This window comes from Balaenoptera ricei, chromosome 2 (genome assembly GCF_028023285.1).
Source record: "Balaenoptera ricei isolate mBalRic1 chromosome 2, mBalRic1.hap2, whole genome shotgun sequence".
Lineage (NCBI taxonomy): Eukaryota > Metazoa > Chordata > Mammalia > Artiodactyla > Balaenopteridae > Balaenoptera > Balaenoptera ricei.
The window spans coordinates 40,016,456-40,040,846 of record NC_082640.1 but is presented as its reverse complement, the minus strand read 5'-3'; the positions used below and the strand labels follow the sequence as shown (position 1 = coordinate 40,040,846).

At 42.1% G+C, this 24,391-nt stretch overlaps 1 protein-coding gene across 4 annotated transcripts in view; it reads right to left on the bottom strand.

Moving 5' to 3' along the window:
• Nucleotides 1–1,425: 1,425 nt before the first annotated feature.
• The window catches only part of NTRK3 (neurotrophic receptor tyrosine kinase 3), a 371,411-nt gene continuing 348,445 nt past the window's right edge, over nucleotides 1,426–24,391 (bottom strand). For 3 of the 4 annotated variants that reach the window (XM_059912520.1, XM_059912521.1, XM_059912522.1), the window contains 2 exons: nucleotides 6,012–6,170; nucleotides 1,426–2,995 (listed from right to left, as the gene is read on the bottom strand). In XM_059912520.1, the coding sequence (XP_059768503.1) occupies nucleotides 2,810–2,995; nucleotides 6,012–6,170 (345 nt within the window). In that variant the 3' untranslated portion in view covers nucleotides 1,426–2,809. The remainder of the gene's footprint in view (nucleotides 2,996–6,011; nucleotides 6,171–24,391) is intronic. The other variant, XR_009500737.1, reaches the window with a different exon arrangement.

The following is a 24,391-nucleotide window of genomic DNA, read 5'->3' as shown; positions in this document are numbered from 1 at the left end:
TCAACATGCAGACTCTCTACACAGAGAGCACAGCAAGGGCAGTGAGAAAGCAGACCCTCCCCCTCTGCTCCTCAACCCCGTACCCTTCGTCTTGGACTCTTACAGGAGACAGCTGCTTACGATGGACGTGACGAGGGTGTGACCCCAAGGCCTTCGCAGAGGCTGAAGGGACTAGGACAAGGGCAATCTGACAACACCAGTCTCCTTGTCCGCAAAGGAATTGCCTACTCCCATTAGGCCATGATGACGCAGCGCCCTGCGCTGAAACCCTACTACATTCTGCATTCCCAATTGCCCACCAATCCCTCCCCACCCTCCCTTTCTTCCAGACTATCAGGGACTCTGAGGTTCTAGGAACACACAGCCAAGAAGATGGAAGCTACACAGTGTCTGTATGGGGGAGGGTGTGGCAGCAACAGGAGCCTTGGAGCCTTATCTCTCACTAAGAGACACCTCCCCGCAGCCGCCCCAGATCGCTCCCTCCTTGAACAACTTTCCCTTAGTTAGCTAGGGCCAAAGCAGACTGCAGAGTTCAACCCAGCATTAACAGCCCCGGAAGAGACCAAGGGCCTCCAGGTGGAAAGACAAGGGGGGCGATTGCCATAGGATAGCACAGGACTCCTCTGAGGGGGTCCATCCCAAGAGCTCTCCTCCAAAGTCCTCGGGGCTGGGAGAGCGAAGCACAGAGAGAAAAGCCACACCCAACTCCAACTCCCCTCCCTCCCCTCCCAGCCCCGCTCAGCAACCCCACCCATCCCTGAAGCAAGCCTCCACCCCCCCCCCCACCCCACCCTCCACCCCCGCCACCATGGCCTACAGTCCGAGCACAGCTCGGAATAAAAATATTTGTGGGTCTAAAAAAAGAAGCAAAACCACCAACACAGAATTCAGTCCCAAACCCCACGCAGGATGCCTGCACTGCAGCTGACCAGAGCATCCAGGGTGCTGATGGTCCCTGAAGCTGGCCAAGAGGGGTGCAGGTCGGGGGACCCAGAGGCTCCAGTTGGGCAAAGCCCAGTCCATTCGGTAGCTCTGTGCTTGGGGGAGGCGGAGGGACCGGTGGCCTGGGAGAAGCACATCCTCTTCTCCCCAGCGGGAGGGCTCTGTGGGGCTAGGCTGTCGGTTTCCATGGGCATTTTGTTGTCATGGGTCAGGGGGGCCCGGAGATCCGCCCCTGTCGCAGTCTTTGACAGCGGCAGCTGGGAAGGCAGTGATTCCCCTGGTGTCGGGGCAGAGGGAGCTGGCCCCAGCCCAGATGCTTCGTTCTCTCTCCCTGGTCAGGGCTCCGTCCTCATTAAGATGCCAAGCCTGCGGCAGCGGCCAGGCGTTGGATGCTTCCCCCCAAACAGCCTCGTCCCCTCCCCCTGCCCCCAGTCCACAGAAGTGATTTCTCAGCCCCTGCATTTTCACAGCACTCAAAGGCAAATGCATCAATCCTCCCCGGGGCTGGAAACGTGAGGAGAATGACAAGGGGCCGGATGTAGGTGCCAAACAGATTCTCCCCGCCCGGCCCCCCGGCTCCTGCCCACTCCACTGCCTGGCTTCCTGAAGCAAGCACTGCCCCGGCCTCTCGCCGGACCTGGGCCCCTTTCTCGGCAGTGGGCTTTACCTGGGACTTCATAGAGGCCCAGGAAGTGGGAGCTAGAATCTAGAGAAGGCGGGTTGAGAAATAGACGACCCAGAGGGGCAGACCTTATAAGACCTGCAAAGAATGAAGTCTCCTGCCGTTGGAACCCTGCTGTGCCCACATGTGCAGACAACATGGGGGATGTCTGACACCCCCCCTTAACTCCCCAATAGCCTGAATGTCGGGGGTACGGCCAAGGAGACTTTCCAATGATGGAAAGACAGGAGGCACTGCCTTGACAGGGTTCAGATTTCAGCTTTTAATTCTGTGGTTCTTGAAATCCAGAAAGTCCAGTTCTTGAAGTTCAGAGGAGAGATGACACATCTCTTTCAAATTTAGGAAGGAACTTGAGCATGGTTTTACAAGATGGATGTAGTCCACTGTTGCCATGGTTTTATGTTTTGCTGTCGTTGTTGTTTGTTCAGTGTTTACCTGTAGGCGCCATGGTTGACTCCCCAAAGCATCAGGACTATATTTTCTAGAAAAGACAGATTAGAAAATCGTCTTGAGGTGGAGGAAAGGAGGAAGGCATGGAGGAGGTGGTCAGGGGATGTGTGAGGCGTCCCAGAGCCCCCTGGTTCGGTGTTCTTTCCTTGCTGAGCCTGTCGATGAGGTCTGCCCATGCACATATGCAGAGCTTGGAGCTAACACCCCTGTGCAGATGATCACCTGTGCAGCAGTGATTGGCGCTCCACCCCAGCTCCTCCGTCCCAACGCGAAGACTGTCTCTGTGCATCGTCAAGGTCTTCTGCTCCCAGAAGTCGGAGCTGAAGAAGCACGGGCCACAGCCTACGTCTAAGGGAAGTTTCAATTGCATTCATAATACTTAAGATTTTCTGAGTTGTTGTTACAGTCTTATGGTTTGTATATCAGCAGCTTCTCTGTGCATTAGAGAAGAGGTTATCTCTCTGTAGATATAGATAGATAGATAGATAAATATATATATATATTATATATATATATTATATATATATATAATATATATATATGCCAAACTGCCTTACAGGGTTTTTATTCTTTCTTTTTTTTTCAGTGTTGTATGTGTAGCAGGCACTTGAGTTTATATGAAGATGTTTGCTTCAGTCAAGGATGGAAGAAAAGAGTCTGTGCGGTGGAAAAGGAGGGGTGTGAGGCCGGGAGAGAGGAGGCAACAGAATATGAATTCACGACCACTGGCCACCACTAGCCAAGGATGTCCAAGTAGATGGGGGTGGCTTTCCCCAGAGCATGGAGGATTTTGTAGATCTCCTTGATGTTCAGCCGCTGCTGCGGTTCCCTCTGCCAGCACCCCAGCATGACATCGTACACCTCTTTGGGGCAGACTCGGGGCCTCTCCAAAACACGACCTTGGGTGATGCACTCAATGACCTGAAAAAGGGAGGAGAACAGGGAAGTTATCACCAAAGCTCAGCCTTGGTCCTGTGGCTCAGGCGCAGCAGAAGGCAATGACTTCACTGATGAGCTTCAGGGCAGAGGCGGGGTACCCTCCTGAGTCTGGGCTGGAGACCAGAGATGCTCGTCTGTCCTGTGCATGGGTTCCAAGGGCCATGATCTAGCACCGGCTGGTCCAGCCCACTGCTGCCCTCTGTTCTCCATCTCTTAGGCCAGGCCTCCAACTCCCACAGACACTCTTCCTTTCACTTCTCTCTTCCTCTCTAGTCCTGAATCTTATCTAGATGACTGAGCTGCATTCATTTCCCACTTGGCAGTGGGGATTGGCATCTGACCTGTCCCACCCCCTCTTAGGAGCCTGCATGATTTGGAAACCCCCTTGAAGGAGCTCTGCCCCTCCATGGCTCCCACTTCCTGACAAGCTCCCCTCCCAGGCACAGCCTCGGTGCACATGTGATGCTTACCTCTAAGCCATTACACAGGTCCCTTCCTCAGTGAGGCGCATCCTCCCTTGCTCTTTGCACTAAACCATGTATCCTGTTTCTTGAAAAGTCCTTAACACTAGGACTAACCACCTGATTCACCACTGCCCAGCTGGGTGTCCAGAGAAAGTCAATTAACCTCATAGGATCTCAGCATCCTCACCTGTAAGATGGGGATCAAATGTCTCCCTTGACCACCTCCTAAGACTACTGTAAGGACCAAATGAGGCCAGGGAAAGGGATTGTATGAGCCACTGTACCAAACGGGAGGCCATAGGGAGGAGTAGGAAGAAAGCAAATAACGTACAGCTGGACCATCCCCAGCTGGCCCCTCAGGACCACGCCTGTAATTTGCAGTTCAATTCCAATTCCTCAAAAAGACTTCTTTGCTGACACTATGTGAATTTTCAAGGTTCTATCTTACAGTTCTCAGGTTATTTTAACTTCTCCCTAACTCTCCCACTGTAACCTTGGGCAACTTATGTACCCCGAACCACAGTTTCCTCATTTGAAGACAGACCGTGATGATAAAATCACACAGAATCTTCTCTAGTAGAGTATGTGAAAAATGTTATTTCCCCTCTTTGCCCCCATTAATCTGTATACAGTACTTATCTCCCTAGGCTGCCCCCAACAGCGCCTTGTCTGGAGTGTGGGCTCATGTCACTCTGACTCTGGGATGGCTTGTCAAACAATCACTGTGTTAGCACTTTCCTGGTCCTGGTCACCCCAGAGTCTGCAAAGGCCCGCTAGGCTCTGTTCTTTGCCAGCCTGAAAGGTCTCCAGCTGCTCCTGTTCCCTGTTTTTATTTGAACCCTGTCTCCACCTTCCATTACCTTCCCCTCCATGAAAAGGGGTCCAGTTCAAACTGCAGTGGCCGCTGCCTAGTGCTAAGATCAAAAGCACTGAAGGGTGGTGTCTCCTCCAGTGTGGGGCTCTCCAGTTTGTCAATTTCAATAGAGAAACTCATTATCAGTGACTGTCAGGACTTCACTGCTGGGGTTGGTGGAGTGGAAGAGGTGGCTGGGGGTAGGAAGCCCATCTTCAAGGCCAATGCCTTACCAAGCAGTGTCAGAGATGACCACAAGAACCCCGTTAGCTACTCTAAGCCAGTTTAAGTATCCAGGACAGATCATCTGCTGAGACCAATAGAACCCTCAGCCCAGAATCCCCTCTTTACTAGGGCAACCAAACTACGTAGGGGCTGTGATCAGGGTGCATTGTGTGCCTGAGTGCATGCAAATGTGCCAGTATGTGTACACAAGCATGTGTATATATGCACGCATGCGTGTGTATGTGTGTGTATGTTTACCACTACCCCCTACCCAGGAAAACAATAATTTTTTAAAGCATCATAACAAATGAGTTCTGATATACACACTTACATTTTCTTTAAAGGTCGTCAAAATATTTTGTCCTATTTTGGGAAATGTGGTCAGGACCCATTCAGTTTGCAAATGATGAGACGTTACAAATGTAATGAAATGCCTTCTTTTCAGTCTTTGACATTTACTTAATTAAATGGTCAGGGTATAGGAAAGCAAAAATGAACATAGCTTCCAAGAAGAGAGGTACTTTCTGGAATATTCAGATAGGATTCTAATATTAAAAGGTCCTCATGTTCATGTTTTCCCAGAAAACAGAAGACCATAAACTGCAATCTTTTATAGGTCTGCTGGGTTGGGAGACCAAGCCCTTTACTGTCTACAAACTGGACTGAGTTCCCTGGGACGACACAATGTCACTGAGAAGCATCTTGCTTTGGACCACGGCCCAAGCCTTCTCCAGGCTGATGCTTTCACCTCTGGCCAGTCCATTCCAGAACCCCAAGCAGCGCCCCTTCCTTTGTCCTGAATTTCAACAAGTGTTTGTGTGAAAAGTACTGAGTTAATATAGGCTAATGTGCTTAGGAAAATGCCTGGCACTAAATGTTAGCTATTATTAAATTTGATGACTAACATTTTTTATTAATATTGTAAATCAAAAGTATAAAAATACATAATGTGTATATTATTACATTTACTGTTATGATTCATCTTATTCCTGGAAGTCCACACACAGCTCTATCAGTAACATGAAATTTGCCTTCCCAGTTCACCTTCCTGCACACCTCTGGGCCTGGTCTACCTAAAGCCTTTGGGGACCCAGATGACTTGGGCATAGTAGGTGTTTCCACAAGATGGCACAATTGAAAAACTCATAGTTGTTTTTTGTTTTCACTTTCTGTCTTAGTGAAACATTTGTGATTTTTAAGTGTAGCAGAGCAAACAGAACCGTGACTTGCATCTCAATTTCGACATCTGATTTCATGCTCTCTTGACAATCACAGCACATTTCCTAAAGCTATATTTTTTTTTCTACCAAGAAGGTCTCTCCTTCTGTTTTCTGCCAACATTTGCTCTGCTGGCTCCAAACCCCACCTAATGTTTTACACACTCTAAGTGCTGGCCTGAGATGTCTCTTATCAGCCTTCCTCCAAATCAAGGTTCCCATCTGCCCCCTTTCTGTACCTCTGTGTTTGAGAGCTGGAACCATGGCTGCTTTCCATAGGTGAAGATCTCCCAGAGAATCACCCCAAAGCTCCACACATCGCTTTCCGTAGTGAACTTCCGGTACATGATGCTTTCAGGGGGCATCCAACGAATGGGGAGCATGGTATGTCCTCCCACCTAAAAGGGGTTGAGACAGAAGCACACACAGTGACCAGATTGCCAGAATCAGTCACATCAGTCTGCACTCTTCATAGGCAGATGCCCTCTTGATGCATCTTATTCTAAGATAGCCAAACGTGATGCAACTTTTGTGACGGGGGTGGGGGGCCAGTGGAGATAAGCCTACGATACTGCAGGCAGCTAGAGTAGCAATTAGAGATAACACCTAAAGAAGGTACGTTCCTTGGCATGGACTATAAAGAAAGATTACAAGATGATTTGAAGTGGGAGAGAAGATTTCAGAATCTGATACTACAATCAAATCTAACCTTGAGAGGGAGTCCAGAGGGAAGTCACAGAATCACTGAGCAAGGCTACCAAGTATCAGAGTATTTGCAAAAATTAGGTTAGACTCCTTGGCCAAGGAGGTTAAAGCACAGCATGGTCCATGTGCATCTAATCTGTACTACTATGACTTTAGCTTTATCTGACAGTCCTGAATTTCTCACTGCTACTTAGAACTCAGTGTTTTGAGTGAAGGGGATAGGGAAGTTCAAAAGTATGAAAGACCACATGCTAATGAGGAATCAGGTGGACCGGAAGAGAATTCACAACTGTTCTTATCAAGATCTCAAAGGCCAGTAAGGAAAGTGTCTTTTTTAAAATAGCCCGAGGAGGACATCAGCCACCTGTGGGTTTACAGATCTGACAGTGAAGGGCAAGAGGAAGTGACTGACATTCAGGGTACACTTTTCCGAGAAAAAACATTAGGGAAATCCTCACTGCCCAGGAGGTTAGAGATATTATTAGCATAAGTGGAAGAAAATTCACAGCATGTTTTAGAACTCAGGAACTAACTGTATCATTCATAAATAGAGCATCAGAAATTGGAACTTCTGGCTAATACATGAAACTTGTTAGAAAACTGCTTTTGACTGATAGAAAAAGCTCTCTATAAATGTCCTGATGAACTATTGGTATTAATCAAAGTTCTCATATTTATGATGGGCCAGTTGGAGGAATTATAATCATAAACACTTAAGAAAGAATGACTTGTTGGCAATGGGCAACCTTGTTTCTAAAAAAAAAAAGAGATCATGTTTGCCTTATCCACTTAAAGTATTTTAGAAGATAAATGATAATATGGATTTGCAGAAGTTGTTTTCAACCTGGGATTTTATAATCAAGATAGCTCTGTATCAAATGTAAAGACAAATGAAGATGTTTCTTTCAGACAAGCAGACTCAGAATGTTTACCACTCATAGCCTTTGAGAAAAACACAGAAGAAAAAATTAATTGAGGATGTACTCCAGAAAAACGGAAAAAGAATCTAAAATATACGATGACTTGGAATATAACAAACAGTGCAAAGCAAATAAGCCACAAAAAACACAATTTAAATCTAAATAATGGTCACTAATTATTTAATGTGGTAGTAATGTGGTAGTAAATGTAATATAATGTGGTAGTAAAATGTAATATAATCACTAATAAATGATTTCCATAAAATAGAGGCATAAAGTAAATAATAATAGTAATACTACAAATAGTACTATCACTGCTATTATTAACAATATTCTGGAATGAAACTTCCAGATAATTTCAACAATAAGTGCACAGACGAGTAGGTAGGGAAATAATCAAAAGCCTGATAAAGGCTCTGTCTTTTAGAAGGAAGGGCAAGGGAGCTTACAGAAAGTCATCAGTTGTTGATTATAACAGTTTAAATTTAAAGGTGCTTGCTAAAATTTTAAAGTAGTTTCTAAAAGAATAGAAATAGTACATATAGCTTCCAAACCAGTTTCAGGAAAATAGAACCAAAAATCTCTAACCAATACCAAAAAGACTACAAAAAGGGGGAGGGATAATAGTGAATAGCACAAAATGAAAAAGAAGTTTAAATAATATCACTATAAACAAAAAGAATTAATGGGCTATATATGGTACCTCTTAAATAAGAGAAAAATTTATGTTAAAAAATCAAGATGCATGTTATCTAGAAAAGACATATTTAAAAGGAAATAACAGAAAATTCTGAAAATTTTGAAAGAATTTTGAAAATACTGAAACTTTTGAAAGAATAAAAAATATAACAAACAGTAAAAAAATTGAATATACAATGTGTATAATATTCATTATACACAATAATATATGACAATATATAATTGAATATATAATATATATTGAATAGATAATATTCAATATGTGTAATATACATTGAAAATATAATTCATATATAGTATATTGAATATATGTCATATATTCAATATAGAATATATCAAAATTGAATGCATATATAAAAAAATTTCAGAAAGCCAAGAACTAAATGGATAAAAGTGGTCTATATTATATTTGAAGATGGTAAAATTTGCCATTATGAAAATTATGAACTTTTTTTGCTCCAATTAAGATAGCAACAAAAATGTATAAAAAGTAAAACAGGTTATAAATAAAGGAAAACTAACAAAGCTACAATTACAATGGAAAATTAAAACACTTATTTTGCAAAATGACAGATCAAGAAGACAACAAAAATAAAGATACATTTAAAAAATAAAAATAATGAGTTTTAATTGATATATATGAGTGATGCATGTATATTTCAGCCTCCTGAAAAAGTTGCATATTATTTTCAATTATCTAAAAGGCATTTATAAACACCAATCACATATTATCCTCACAGGAAGTCTGAAATTCCAAGAGAAGAAACAAAGTAAACATAAGGCAAAAACAAAAGAAGAAAAGCCATTCTTTCATAAGATGCCCAAAATTACCAACACCCTTTCCCGATTAAAAGCCCTAATTCATTAGTAATAAAAAGTAATTTCCTGTATTTAATATACTAAATATCATATTTACTGATAAAACATTGAAAGCATAGAAGGTATCTTCTATTACTGATTTTATGCAATACTTTTCAGGTGGCCCTAGCCACTACAATAAAGCAGGAATAAAAACAAGGTAAAAATACTGAAAAGGAGGAGTCAAAACACCATTGTTCGCATATGATATGACAGTTCAAGACAATTAGCTAAAAAGCAATTAGAACCATTATATGATTTAGTAAGCTACCCAGACATGAAATGAATATACAAAAATCAGACTATTCTCATGCACTAGTAAAATGACTTCAAAATTCAATAGAAAATAAACATGCTCATATATTAGCAACAACAACAAAATGTTTAAAATTCCTAGGTATAGCCTTAGCAGAAAATATACAAGGTCTATGTAAAGAAAAGTATTGAAACACATAAAAGAAGATCTGAATACATGGAAAGATGTGTCTTTTCCTTGGATAGGAAGACTCAATATCATGAACCTCTCATTCTTCCCTAAAATTAATCTAAAAATTCAACACAATCTAAATAAAACCCTCAATGGAATGATATATGGAAACTGACAATATGATACCAAAATTCACTGAGAGGAGTAAATATTTGATTAAAAAAAACTAAGATATACTTGAGATAGAACAACAAGGGATATTTGCTGTATCAGATAGCATAACATATTATCAAACTACAGGAATGAACACACTGTGTTACTGGCATAGGAATAGACAATTTCATTGATCAATGGAACAAAATAGAGTCCAGAAGCAGACCCATGTATCAATACTGGAATTTAATATATGAAATGATAGGTTAGTAATCAGTGTTGGGACAATGAACTATTCATTTTAAAAGTACACTTAGATACCTACCTCACACCATATACAAAAATCATTTCCAGATGGATTAAAGAGCTAAACATAAAAAACAAAACAATAATCATATTAGAAGAAAACTTAGAAAAGTATTTGGATAACCTCAGGAGAGGAAGGCCTTCCTAAATAAGACACATGTTCAAGGAGTCATAAAGGACAGAATTCAGAGATACCACTGGTAAAAAATTCAATACTTTTGCATGGCAAAATACAAAATAAGCATAGTTAAAAGACAAATGACAGAGAAAATATTTGCAATATATGTAGCAAGGAATTAAAATCCATATATTATAAAGTGCTTCTTAAATTAGTTAAAAACAAGAAATCCAACAGAGAAATGAATCAAGGGTAAGAGTAGATGATTCACAAAACAGCTACAAATGGCCACAAACACATGAAGAAATGTCAATTAAAACAATAAAAGACACATTTTTTTTAATATTATGTGGGGAAAATGAAGAGACTGGTATTATCCAGTGCATGAGAGGTCCTGAGGAAAGAGTTATTCCTTGCTAAGACTGGGGTAGCCTTTTTTGAGGGCAGCCTGGCAGAATCTGTCCACACTAAAGATGTTAAGTGTCTTTTAATCCAGCAATTTCACTTCTAGAAGTCTTGGAAAAATACTTGCTCATGTAAGCAAAAATACTTCGTTGAAGATATTTTATTTCATTGTCTTTAAGGGCAGCAATTTGTTCATCATTAAATGTATATGCAGCAGTTAAAAGGAATACAGTAGAGTTACAGAGTTATGTAGAGTGATATGTAAATACGTCTAGGATATAGTAAATGAAAATGCAAAACATTAAAAATATATATTAGCATTCTCATTTATGTAAAAATGTGTATGCATAAGCAAATATATTAAAAGGCAATAATGTATTATATAACTCTGTAAATGCATAGAAAAAGTTCCAGAAATATAGCCATTAAACCAGTGGTTTCCTCTAGAAAGGAAAGTGAGAGGGAGAACCTACCAAAGAGAAAATTCCATTTTTTTTTACTATAGTATGTATTTCTATGCTGTTTGTAATTTTATCATAATCGTGTGCCACATTTGAAAATTTTAAACAATAAAAGAAAAAAAATAAACATATGACTAAAGGAAAACCAGTGGACCTAATTTATTTACGTTCTAAATCAAAATATTACTTTTGAAGAAAAATTGGGTTTTTGATAGAATCTAGTGGAATGGTTTAATGTACCTGGTTTCTTGAATAAAAAGAAAAAGAGGTTAGGAATATGGGAACATTTTACTTGATGAAAAATGGTAAATAACAGATTTCTCCAAATTGATGCTGGTTGTTTGCCTCATTTGATGATTTTATACACAATCCGGAAGAGCCATTCCAAATTGAAATTTCCAAGTTTACCGTAAGAGAAATTTGAGTGTGCTGGTGTAAACTTTGATGAGCTTAAGCGTCTGGGCAGAAAATTATCAGAAGGGTATTAATTGACCACAGAGGTACCACTAAAAAGAACTTTATCAAGATTTTCACTGGGCAGCACCACCAATGTGGGTGAAGTTTATATGACGTTCCTCCAGAAATGGAGTAAAACATTTCAAGTGAACTGTGATATAACAAAGAAAAGTAATAAGTTGTAAGTCAGAAGCTTGTATTCTGATGTGACTTTTGACAAGCTCTTAACCTCTTTGAATTTCAGTTTCCTCATCTTCAACATAGGAGTCAAGCAACGGCTGTGTCTAAAGTGAGATGATGTATATAAAAACCAACTGAGCATCACTAAATACAAAAAATAATACACATAAAGTGCAATGACTGTGCCCTATGTGTAGTGAGCAGCAGAACAAACCTGATTTCCTAGATTGCCCATATTTCCCATAGATCCACTTAGACTACACTGATTTTCCTTCAGAGCTACCTGCATTCTTGTGTCCTTCTCCCACATTGGAGAGATCCAGTCTGGGAAAGGTAGTGGTCAAATCCTTCCTTGGTAAAAAAAATACTGACAAATATCCCCATGGTGAAACCTAGCCAGGCAAGCAATGGGCTGAAATAATAATCTTAATAAGAATAGTCCTAATTAATGCACACTAAATATCAGCCACTGGATGTTACACACACCCCACATTTAATCCCCTCTCTCGTCCTATGTGGTAGAATTCCCTAGTATCCCCATTTCACAGATGAAGATAAGGTAATTTGTCTAGGCACTGCCTGAGAAATTCTTGCTAATGATCCAAGCTCTCAATGAGATACATTAAGGATCTGAAAGCTGAGCCTTAAAATAGGAAATAGATAGGAATAAGGCGAAAATTCCAAGAAATGAGTCTAAAAATAAAATAAGTCCTTGGAGATCTTTGGATTACACTACCTTGAGTAATACCTTCCACCACCTCTGTTATTGTGGATTCGGGTGCTGTCAGCCTGATCTTCCTTTACAAAGTTCCCTCTTACCTAACGATGTCAGCGGCCACTGATGATCATTGCCCAGATCCATTATTTCATTAGTGGCTTTAAAAGGGTGACATTCTAATTCTAGCATTCCCTCTGCATAGATTAGCTGGAAATCTTCTGTGAATGAAAACTTTCCTTCACTAACTATTTGATTACACTGATAATAGTTTATATTAGAAGCTCCTTTTATTTACCAGTTCTCAGAATAATGAGTCCCTTCCCTAGCGTCCTCCAAAGGTGACCAGTGAGAGAGGTTTGTTTTGTTTTAGTTTGGTTTTGAGAAGCATCATCAATTCTTTGTGTGTGTGCTTGTGTGTGTGTGTATGTGTGTGTGTGTGTTAATACATTTGAAGTGTTTCCATCAATTATAATTGCTCTTTTTGATGTTCACTGTTCAATCTTTGGCCAGTAGCAGCCTCTTCAAGCTGGCACCTCTCACCAAACCCCAGTGGTCTTTGATAGCATCTTTGCTTTCTGACAAGAAAAAATATCCTAGGCTCATCTTGTCCATTTGCTGCCCTGGCCCTAGACTCAAGTCATTTTTTCAAGGAACCCTGGATCCTTTTGGTGGACAATGGAATTTAGAGACCACACTATGGAAGCCAGGAATGCTCACTGCTGTTGGGTTGGTCAGTATTTCTGGGTCCTTATAATGGAAATAACTAGGAAAAACTTTTCTTTCGAAAGAAAATACTTCAGGAGTTTATATGGATTTTTCCAACTCAAATTTAGGATTACAGAGCTTTTATTTGACTTTGGTTTTATATCCGTATTTTTTTTCTTATGCTGGAAATCTTGATTCTCACATTAGTAGTATTACTTATTTGCTTTATCCTAATATATATATTTCAAATTCAGTTCAAGTATCATTACTAACAACGTGATTGCTGAAAGCTGTCTACAGTCTTTGCAGTTCTTTTCATCTTTAAGATATACCTACTAGGGACATACCTAAAACATTGCTATCTTTTAAAGTCACGTGAAATAATTCCTCTCTGAGTGACGAAGTCACCAACCTAATACACAGGTTTATCCGTTTCATTTTGCTTTTGATTTTTAAGAATTGCTTTGCTTTTTCTTTCCCATTCAACATAATGTTTTACAACGATGCAAAAACCGTTACATGGTTTTAAAGTCAAACCAAAAAATCGAGGTACATGAAATCTAAGTCTAGTTCCATCTCTGTTCACTCTCCTCACCCTGATCTCCTCCTCCTCCAGAGGCAACCATTTTATGTTTGTTTTTAGTTTATTCTTTTATTGTTTGTAACATAAGCAAATATGGATTATATTCATTTTCCTCACTTTCATAAACAAAAGTAGGATACCATACCTGTTACATACTTTACTTTTTTCCCCCACTGGGGTTCTCTCATTCCTTTTATAGCTAGGTAGGGCTCCATGTGCATGATCACACCACAGTTTATCCAATCTATCCACTATGGATAGGACTGGGTTGTTTCCATTCTTTTGTTATTGTCAACAGGGAAATGCGCTCTTTACGTATAGCTCAGGTGGTTCTCACTCCCCCTAGCGGGTAATAGCCTAAAATTTCCATGGAGTGTAACAGACAGAGACAGACTGCAGTGCCCACTGAAATGGTTTCAATAACATAACTTCGGAGATACACAAAGTCTTTCCAATGGGTACCCAGGCAAGGATGGTTTTGAAGGATTATGCAGAGCCTCAATTCTCTTATGGATTTTATCTAACACTGAGAACCCACTGTGGTCCAGCAATTTCCCTGCCCAATTGTGCATGCACACACACACACACATACACACACACACACATGCCTGCCACTCTCAAAAGGAAAGACAAATCTCTCACTCATTCTAAATCTTAGGATGGAAAACCTACAGAGGACAAATGAATAGACTCTGTGAAATATTGGTATGGGTGTTGAAAATGAATGTCTCTAGTGACTGGGAAATAAATTCTTTTGCAAGTCTGGTGGTTTCCAATTCTTTTCAAACCACTGAAGGGGGACAGACTTCAAAGAATTATCAGCTGAGGGAAGATTAAAAAGAAATTCTGATAAGAGACCAATATGTGATTTTAGGCAAAAAAAGAGATATGAGTTCAAAGAATTGCCATGTTACAGTAACAAAATTCTTTCCTTTCCCATCCGGTTTATTGTGAATAACGTTTCTCATTTCTTATATTTATAAAAATGAAAAAACAGTAATAGAATTGATCCTGAACCTTAACCTAATTCCTTACCTTAGCAATAAATAATATTCATCAATGAATACAAACTAATCAAAAAATATAAGATGTATTTCCAAAAATATTATACACCTTATCTTTCACATTCATCAAAAGTTGTGATATATATACATTATTTTGATCTACTGCCTATTTCTGTGTATTACTAATAATTATAATGATAACTCAATCCAAATCTCTTAACATCTAGAAACTTATGGTCATGGGGCATTAAAAATTATATTTAAATCTTTGTACATATTTCTGTCACACTAAATTATGACAGAATGGCCAATAAAAGGCTTTCAGGCATAAAACGAGAATCCATAAGGATAAAATTTGGTAGGGAAACTGGAATGAAAATATAAATTCAAGAAGAAAAAGGAACCATGTAAACCTGAGTGTTTAAGTACTTGTTCATGTGTTTTATAGATGATGGGTCAAATTGCTCTGGTATTTAAAGTTCATTAGCATTAAAGGAGCGATGTATTTTTTTAATGTCAATATTTACAACCGCTGTGGAAATGACATACTTAAAAATATGTTGACGGGGCTTCCCTGGTGGTACAGTGGTTGAGGGTCCGCCTGCCAATGCAGGGGACACGGGTTCGAGCCCTGGTCTGGGAAGATCCCACATGCCGCGGAGCAACTGGGCCCGTGCCGTGAGCCACAACTACTGAGCCTGCGCGTCTGGAGCCTGTGCTCCGCAATAAGAGAGGCCGCGATAGTGGGAGGCCCGCGCACCGCGATGAAGAGTGGCCCCCGCTCGCCGCAACTGGAGAAAGCCCTCGCACAGAAACGAAGACCCAACACAACCAAAAATAAATAAATAAATAAATAATAAATAAATAAATTTATAAAATATATATATACATGTTGACGATTTTAGATGGCAACTTAAAACATGCAAAGGGACATACATGGTTTTTCAAAATTCTTTTAGGGGCATTAAAATTTGAAGATGACAGGTGTAGAGCCTGGGCATCTAGGGTGTAAAGTTTAGAGTCTCTCTGGCTAACTTCTATCTTTCCCCAAGGCTGTATGCCACCCATCCTCAGGCCTGCAGCTATATCCTGGGAGAGGATGTGAAAAGAGGAAAGCAAAAGCTACAGCCTCACCTCCAGCCTCAGGTGCTTGCCTGAAATCCTCCAGCCTCATTTCTTTCATTCAAGCCTTCAGCCCTCACTCCCAGCCTTGCCCTGAGGGCCAGGAGTAAGTGGGATTGAAGGGTGGAAAGCAGGGTGGCTGCAGAGGCTGCCAGGTTCCTTTTCATTCTGGGGGCAAGATGCCCTGGGGCAGAGTTCCTGGTGGGAGGCAAACCTCCCCCCGCCCCCCCTCCGCACGGCCATCCCTTCTCTTCGCAGCCTGCCTTTCCTGAACAAGGAAATTGTCTTGCTTATTTCCATAGAATGATGCCAGCTTCCCTGCAGTCAGAGGGAACCTACTGCTGTGGGTTAAAGAGAAACTCAGCTGAGCTCGAGAAGGCTCTCAGGTCTCTGCATCTAATTACACAGAAAAGGAGGCAGCTTCTTCAAAGGACATACAGAAGCCCGCTTCTGTCCCAGAAGTTCAAAATGTCTATCCTCACATAACTCTGACAAGGTATAAAGGAGACAAAGTGACCCATATATTCCAGATAAAGAAATCAGGACCCAGCAAAGGTGAGCAAATACAGGGCATTATTGATACCAATGGAAGGATTCAAGCTTCCTCTGTAATCACTAATCTATATGGGCCATGTCAAAATCTGTTAAAGCAGATGAGAATGGCAGATGCTTTCTGAAGAGTTATAGAAACTTTGCAATGTACATTAATGGCAAAATACCCTAATCAGGAGATTATCATAAAGATTGTCATTTATGGTGTCATTATTTTTAATTTATTCAATTTTAATCTCTCTTAATTGCATGTCTCAGCACATAGAAGAGTCTCCATATGCGTTATGGAAAATAATAGGCTTAGCATATATGCTTTCTTCATCCCCTGGAAAGTCTCCTGGTTTCCCAAATGCCCCAGCAGCTTTGCCTCTTACACACAGCTCTGCTCGTCTGAGCAGCTTATCAGCCAGGCGGGGGGCAGTCACCTTGAACATGCCCCGGGTAGGAGTCCCAGCCGCTAAACACAGTCTTTAAAATTACTGCCACTCTTACGCCCGAGGGTCTGGGGTCTTCACCCACACGGGCTGCATATCAGTATTAGCTACATCCAATACAGACACACACATCCATGCATCGGGAAGGAGACTGCTTAGATGAACATACGTGCATGTCAATCACATGCATGTGAGTACAGTCATGGATATAAACACAGGTCTGTCGCTCATGCCCCGATCATATGAAGTTGGTGAAATCTCCCTCTGACACCTCTTGAAATAAATGACCTAAATGTAGGAGGAAAGGCCCAAAGTATTTTTTTTGCTTGTTTTTTTCATTTTAACCATTTTTTAAAATTGGAGTATAGTTAATTTACAATGTTGTGTTAGTTTCAGGTGTACAGCAAAATGACTCAGTTATACACACACACGCACACACACACATATATATACACATACCTGTAGATTTTCAGATTCTTTTCTGTTATAGATTATTACAAGATATTGAATATAATTTCCTGTGCTATACAGTAGGTCCTTGTTTACCTATTTTGTAGATTGTAGTGTGTACACGTTAATCCCAAACTCCTAATTGATCTACCCGTCCCCTGCTAGTCCCTTCGGTAACCATAAGTTTGTTTTGTGTGTCTGTGAGTCTGTTTCTGTTTTGTAAATAAGTCCATTTGTATCATTTTTTCAGATTCCACATAGAAGTGATATCATGTGATATTTGTCTTTGTCTGACTTACTTCACTTAATATGATAATCTCCAGGTGCATCTATGTTGCTGCAAATGGCATTATTTCATTCTTTTTCATGGCTGAGTAATAGTCCTTTGTATATATATATCAAACTCCTTGCATCCTGTCTCCAAGATAGCAAAAATAAATGGTTTCACTCTAAACCAGTTGGTTAGCTTTGCTGACAGCCTCAAAACTCGCCAGAATGGCAGAGCCCTCCTTCCTGGAATTAACCCTTCTAACTGCCCGCCCGCCTCCAACTGCTGGGCTCTCCTAATAGCTCCCTCCCCACATATATGGGAGGCCCTCGGAGCCTTAGAAATGGCAGTCTGCCCTCAGGGAACTCTCTCAGTTCTAACTGCTCTCTCCTCCCCCTCTTCCCTTCTCCCCTCACTTTCTCCAGGGTGGTCTTCTGAGTTGAGGATGCTGTATTTTCAACCAGCTTTTCACCTCCCTGCCCAGCTCTAAAATTTGATCATTCACTAGGCGTGCTTCTTTGGTGTCTGAACCTATACTCTTTCCCTCCAGATGCCATCTGGATTCCTGGTGCATCTTTAGGGGACCAGTCTGCCCTACAACTGCACACTGTCCAGCCCCTCAAATCCAAGTTCATTAGAATCCAGGGTCTGAAAGGAGAGATTCAACACTAAAGCTATAGTTCATGAACACACAGGGCTGGGAAGGGCCTTGGAAATTATCTAATCTCCCTAAGGGCATAGAAACCTTGGCTGGAAGAGAGGCAGTGACTTGTCCAAGGTCACTAAGGAGAGTAAATGAAACGTAACTGAAGTCCCAAAGAGTCTTGTTCTCAATGTGAACATTTTAGTGGAGAAGAGCATACATACATAAAGGTGTACAAATCAAAAACACACAGATTGAATCTTATGAAGTTTAAATTTTGGATCTATAGTCTCCGACTTTCCTCACTGATGTGTATAGACCTTGGGTCACCTGGCAGAACTCTGAGTTTCCTCCTGTTGTAATGTTGTGTGCCTTCGGGATATATTAGCTTGAATATTTGTTTGGTTTAGATCTACAATCTATGTGTGTGTGCATTCATAAATATGTGTCTGTCTGTGGCTTCACACCAGTTGCAGAAATTTCATGGATGAAACCTTTACACAAAAGACTGAGATTTTCTATAGTGACATCAGACTTCTGACTTAATAAGGCAAAATTTCTTTTGTCTTCTTTTTGTCTCTCTTCCTCTTCCCAATCAAGTAGGGCAAATTATTATGTAACTTCTTATAGACACAAACTGAAGATCACGGCCCCAGGTCTAATGGGTGCTTGGAATTCTTTGGAGGGAAGGTGCAGAGGAAACTCACAAAGACACTATTATAGCACTGCTCCCTCGAAGCAGGCTTTAGGACGGCTTAAGCAAGAAACATCCGTTTAGGAGAACTTTGGTGGAATGGATGTTTCAGGCTGAGCCTCTAGCCCCAGGATTAGGAAATACCACTGGAGTTGTCCAAAAATACAAGGAGTTTTAAGAGCCAAGTTGTTTAACAGTGTGAGCCTAGAGGATAAAGAGTCCCATTGTGATTCTGCCCAACTCTCTTACCTAGAGCTGCGTCTGCCGGGAGCAAGTTCTCAGATGGAAGCCCCAGGAAGACATACCTTTTATAACTTCCCCGTTTGTTTTCCTCTTTCTAAATCCTGTCTAAATTCTGGCACTCATTCCGAGAACTCATTGTCCTTTACTGCCCCAAACAATGTATATATATGTTTTTTTGTTTGTTTTTGTTTTTGTTTTTTAAATTTTTATTTATTTATTTATTTATTTGTGGCTGTATTGGGTCTTCGTTTCTGTGCGAGGGCTTTCTCTAGTGGTGGCAAGCGGGGGCCACTCTTCATCGCGGTGCGCGGGCCTCTCATTATCGCGGCCTCTCTTGTTGCGGAGCACAGGCTCCAGACGCGCAGGCTCAGTAATCGTGGCTCACGGGCCCAGTTGCTCCGTGGCATGTGGGATCTTCCCAGACCAGGGCTCGAACCCGTGTCCCCTGCATTGGCAGGCAGATTCTCAACCACTGCGCCACCAGGGAAGCCCAATGTATATTTTTATAGAGCCTACATTGCAAGTTCAAAGATGTGGGCTGAAAAATGACTTGGCTCTGGTTTTCTTTCCCAAATGCCCAGACATGGAGCCTCTTGGCTGCACTCATATCTTCTCATGGAAACAAACTTGAGGGATGTTGTTAAAAGGGCCCAACTTGCTGAACAAAGCTGGAGATATCAGCTCAGCTCAGATCCATGGATCACACTGGATCCAGACTGATCCATTCAGACCCCAAGTGCTTGCTAAACATCAACAGGTAAAGGAAGGCAGGAAGATAAAGCCTCTTTGTGATCAATCTAGATTTTTAATTTACCCTGTACAGCTCAGGCACTGATAGGTTTTGGTTTAGATTCAGATTTATTTAGCAAAAATAAAATAATCCCTTTCAAGTAAGAATGGCTTTGCTAAATATTTAGATGCCTCCCCAAATCTGAAAAATATAACAACTGCTATTGAAAATGTGTGTATAGGATGAAGAAACAGAAGATCCAACAGAGCAAAAAGGATAATTTATAACTTGGCCAATATCCTTTACTAGCTAAGCAACCCTAGGGGATGTATTTGACCTCTGAAGACTCAGCTTTCTAGGGTATAAAATGGGGGCAATAATGCAGCTACACAGAACAGGTACAGACACTAAATGAGATATTAAATGGAACAGAGACATGGCGGGTTTTCAATACCCATACACATGCATGTGACTTTGGATCAAAATCTTTCTTGAAAGATGCTAATTTCTCAATGTCTATGTTTAATGAATGAATAGCACCTCTCAATTTTTCAGGGACTTGGACATTCTGCTCAGAGACCCTTACAACAAAGAGACACCATTCTTGACTTATGGATAAGGAAACCAGCTCAAGAATGGAATGTCAGCAAGTCCATGGTGGGTAGAGACCAAGCTAAAAGTTAATCCACTGCCACACTCCAAATCTCTCTCATTAGGGGTTTTGTGGGTTCAAGACAATTTGACCTACAAGCACTGGGAGCGGCTAAAAGGAGCTTCCAGGAGCAGTGTGGCCACCAAACCCGGATCCTTGGAATATTTGGCTGTTTACCAAAGCAGGGTTTAGACACTTAGGAAGTGCACCTAATGTGAATCTCAGGGAAGACAAGACCCGGCCAGTTAGTGGCTGCATAGCCTATGAGAGAGGCCTCAGGGGAAAAAAGGAAGAACAAGATAATTTGAATTTTAAAAAGCAAAGACTAAGATGGGATCTTTTTCCTCCAAAAGCAAACCGAATTATAATTGTCTCCTCCAGCCATCTTCTCAGAGACATTAATAACAATAGCAATAATACTTCCTATTGAATGAATATCCCACCAGCCTTAAGACGACAGCATTGAATTCTTTAATCACGATTCTAGTTTTATGATATCATCTTATGAGCCTGGGCTTTCCATCCAAGAGCAGGGGTGAACAGACAGCAGATGTGCACCAATGGCTCCATGAGAGAAAGAGCTTTTCTAATAATCGCTGGAATAGCATCCCTTGAAAGCCAATGAGGCCTTATCTGTAAATAAGCTCAGTCTGAATCCCCACCTCTTAAGCTTTGAATGAGAGGCTAGACTATGTGGCCTTCTTAACTGAAGGCTTTTTTTTTTCTCTAATTTCAAGATTCCAACAGCCTGGCACACTTGACCCGCCATTTATAATGTCTGTTATGCAGACCCAGTGCCTGGGTCGTGGGAACACCTTCTTGCCCTTCCATTGCGGGGGTGCCAAATCAGCTGTCCCAGAAACAGACAGCTTAAAGCAGCCTCTGTTTGGTTCTCCTGGTCTTTATCTCAGACAGAATGTGTGAAGACTAATCAGAGAATGTTTATAAAGCCTAGCCCGTAGCATGAGACTACCCTTGAAAGTACTGATGTATAGTATTATTTCCTACAATGACAGGGATTTCTGTGCTAGTCTGACACCTGCCATCATTAGGGGCTGCTTCTGAACTGTCTCTAAAAGAGGTTTGGCCAGCTGCGGTCTTCCCATTTCCCTCATTGTGAGAACCCTCGGGTCATGATGCATGTGGCTCACACACCTCTCATCTCTCTGGGCCAGAGGTTGGAAAAGGCAGGTAGCTGTTTCTGGGCCAGTGGAAGGTAAGACCTAAAGCCTCTAACAAACTTTGCACCCTGCATGCTCTACTCAATGCTGTTGAAAAAGCATAAGATCTCCCATTTAAAAAGCTACTGGGGCTTCCCTGGTGGCGCAGTGGTTGGCTGAGAATCTGCCTGCCAATGCAGGGGACACGGGTTCGAGCCCTGGTCTGGGAAGATCCCACATGCCGTGGAGCAACTAGGCCCGTGAGCCACAACTACTGAGCCTGCGCGTCTGGAGCCTGTGCTCCGCAAAAAGAGAGGCCACGACAGAGAGGGGCCCGCACACCACGATGAAGAGTGGCCCCCACTCGCCGCAACTAGAGAAAGCCCTCGCACAGAAACGAAGACCCAACACAGCCATAAATTAATTAATTAATTAATTAATTAATTAATTAAAAAGCTGCTGGGTGCAGAAACAGGTCCCCAGGATGGGAACAGAAGGTGGCCCACCCTTAAGCAGATCGTACAGCAAAGGCAGTATAACATCATGATACAGCGTTAGACACAAGGCCACAAATTCATAGCCATGTCACCTCCAGAAATCACTTAACCTCTCTGAGCTTCGGTTTCTCCATATGTTAAACATCAACTGGTATTTACTTCCTAAAATGACCATGAGGATTAAATAAAATAATCCACGTAAAGCATTTGGCACAGTATCCAGCACATGGCAAGCGTCAATCCAACGGTCCCCATAATCACTATGGTTGTGCTAGTAGCATTGCTATCTTAGCACATATTTGCAAGAAGCGTACTCCACATCGAGGATGTAGATAATATAGGGGGATAGGTTTTGAACTTCTGTGGGTGCAGGTAGATGGGGGTATTTGGTGACGGTAAAGATTGAGGCTGGATTAGGAACTAAATTTCAGGTGTCCTTGGGTGTGGCTCGTTCAGTGTTGGGCTTCCCAGAAAGAGAAGTCTTTTTTGGTTTTGTGCTGCCATAAGAAGCAAACCAACCCTTGCCTCCTTTCTCCCCCCTCCCTCCACTTGCCCTGTGCTCTCAATGAAGCATTTGCCATCCCCCCATTACAGTGCTTAGTGCAGGTTGAACACATCAGCCAGAAAGGCACGGCTGTAGCTAGAGGTAAAATCTGCTACTTCCAAACCACTCCAAATTAATCATTCTAACCTGAGGGAGACTTGGGCCTTCGGGCCCACCTTTTTGTTTTATTAACTGCCAACAAAAAATGCCAGAAGTGGCTGGGGAAGAAGCACAAAATAGGGGACAGGGAACACTTTTTGCATATTTTAATTACTTCAGTAAACAATTCATATCACAGCAGAAGCCTACCATCAATGGCTACATCCCAGGCAAAGGGAATTTGGAAGAGCATCATGGGACCTGACATAAAAAACATGCACCTCCTTCTTAGACTAGAGGCTGCCTTATCTAGCTTCCTTGAGCTGGAGTTAAACTTGCAATCCCTCCACGGACTAGTTGCTGGAGTGGCTCCAACTAGGGCAAGAAGGTGAACAATACGCAACTTTTCACACTCCAAGCTTTCTGGAGAATGGAATGCTCCTCTTCACCCAATGGAAAGACGGATTCTTCTCGGAGCCATGAAACAAGACCCTTCAATTGTAAAGGCAGGACACTTGGTGCCTGAGAAGAGAGAGCTCACAGATCACCGGCTGGATCTCTGGCAGGACCACAAACATGAACCAGTGGATAACATTCTCCATCCTCATTTAAAGGTGGGGATTCAACTTAGAAAAAATGACAGGATTAAGTTCTCAGGGAAGCCTGCGGTTAGGTGATAGCAGCTGAATCACTCTGCGAACTGCAAAGTGATTAATCAACTTGTTAATACCACTAGTACTTTTATGCATCACAGGTTCTTAGTTAGCCCTTCCCCTACGAAATTCCAGGAAAGAGTATTAGTTAACCTAGCCACCCCCCTTACAGAGATGGGTGGCCTCCAGCATCTTGGGAGGAAGGCAGCAGGAAGGAAGATCTGACACCAAGGGAAGCCGTGGAACCCAGTGGAAAGAACACTGGATTGAGACTCAGGTCAACTGAGTTTTTGCCCCAGTTCTACCAGGGTGTCGCCCTGTGGCTTTGGCACCCTGTGCTTCCTTTTGGTCTCAATGTTCACATCTGCAATAAGGACAGAATTGGACCAGAGGATTGCTACGCTTCTTCTCCACGTGAAAATGGCATGAGATTATCCAAAGCAAGATTTTCTTATCTTCATCAATATACCAGGAGCACTGAACAAAAGCTCATCTCGGGCTTCCCTGGTGGAGCAGTGGTTGAGAATCTGCCTGCCAATGCAGGAGACACGGGTTCAAGCCCTGGTCTGGGAAGATCCCACATGCCGCGGAGCAACTGGGCCCGTGAGCCACAACTACTGAGCCTGCGCGTCTGGAGCCTGTGCTCCGCAACAAGAGAGGCCGCGATAGTGAGAGGCCCGCGCACCACGATGAAGAGTGGCCCCCGCTCACCACAAATGGAGAAAGCCCTCGCACAGAAACGAAGACCCAACACAGCCAAAAATAAATAAATAAATAATTTAAAAAAAAAAAAAAAAAAGCTCATCTCAAGGTGCTTCCCAACATCAGCAGCCTCAGCAGCCTGGCTTTCCAGAGTTTGTGTGTGTGTGTGTGTGTGTGTGTGTGTGTTCCAAGCAAGAGAAGAAGAGCAATGGGCCAGAACTTGGGAGCTCCAGGGCCCTGCCTTAGGTTTACATCACACCACCTGGCTCATCCCTGGGCCCCTGGGTCCTCGTTTATAAAATTGGTAGGGTGAGCGAAGAGAATTGGGCTAGTTGACTTTTAGGTCATCTAGTTCCAAAACACGGTGATTCGGTGAAGCAAAGACTGGATGACCTCTGGATGCCCCTCCCAGCCCTGGGAGAAGGTTAGAGTTTTGAGACCCACTAGTTCCACACAGCCCACTACTCTACAACTGGAT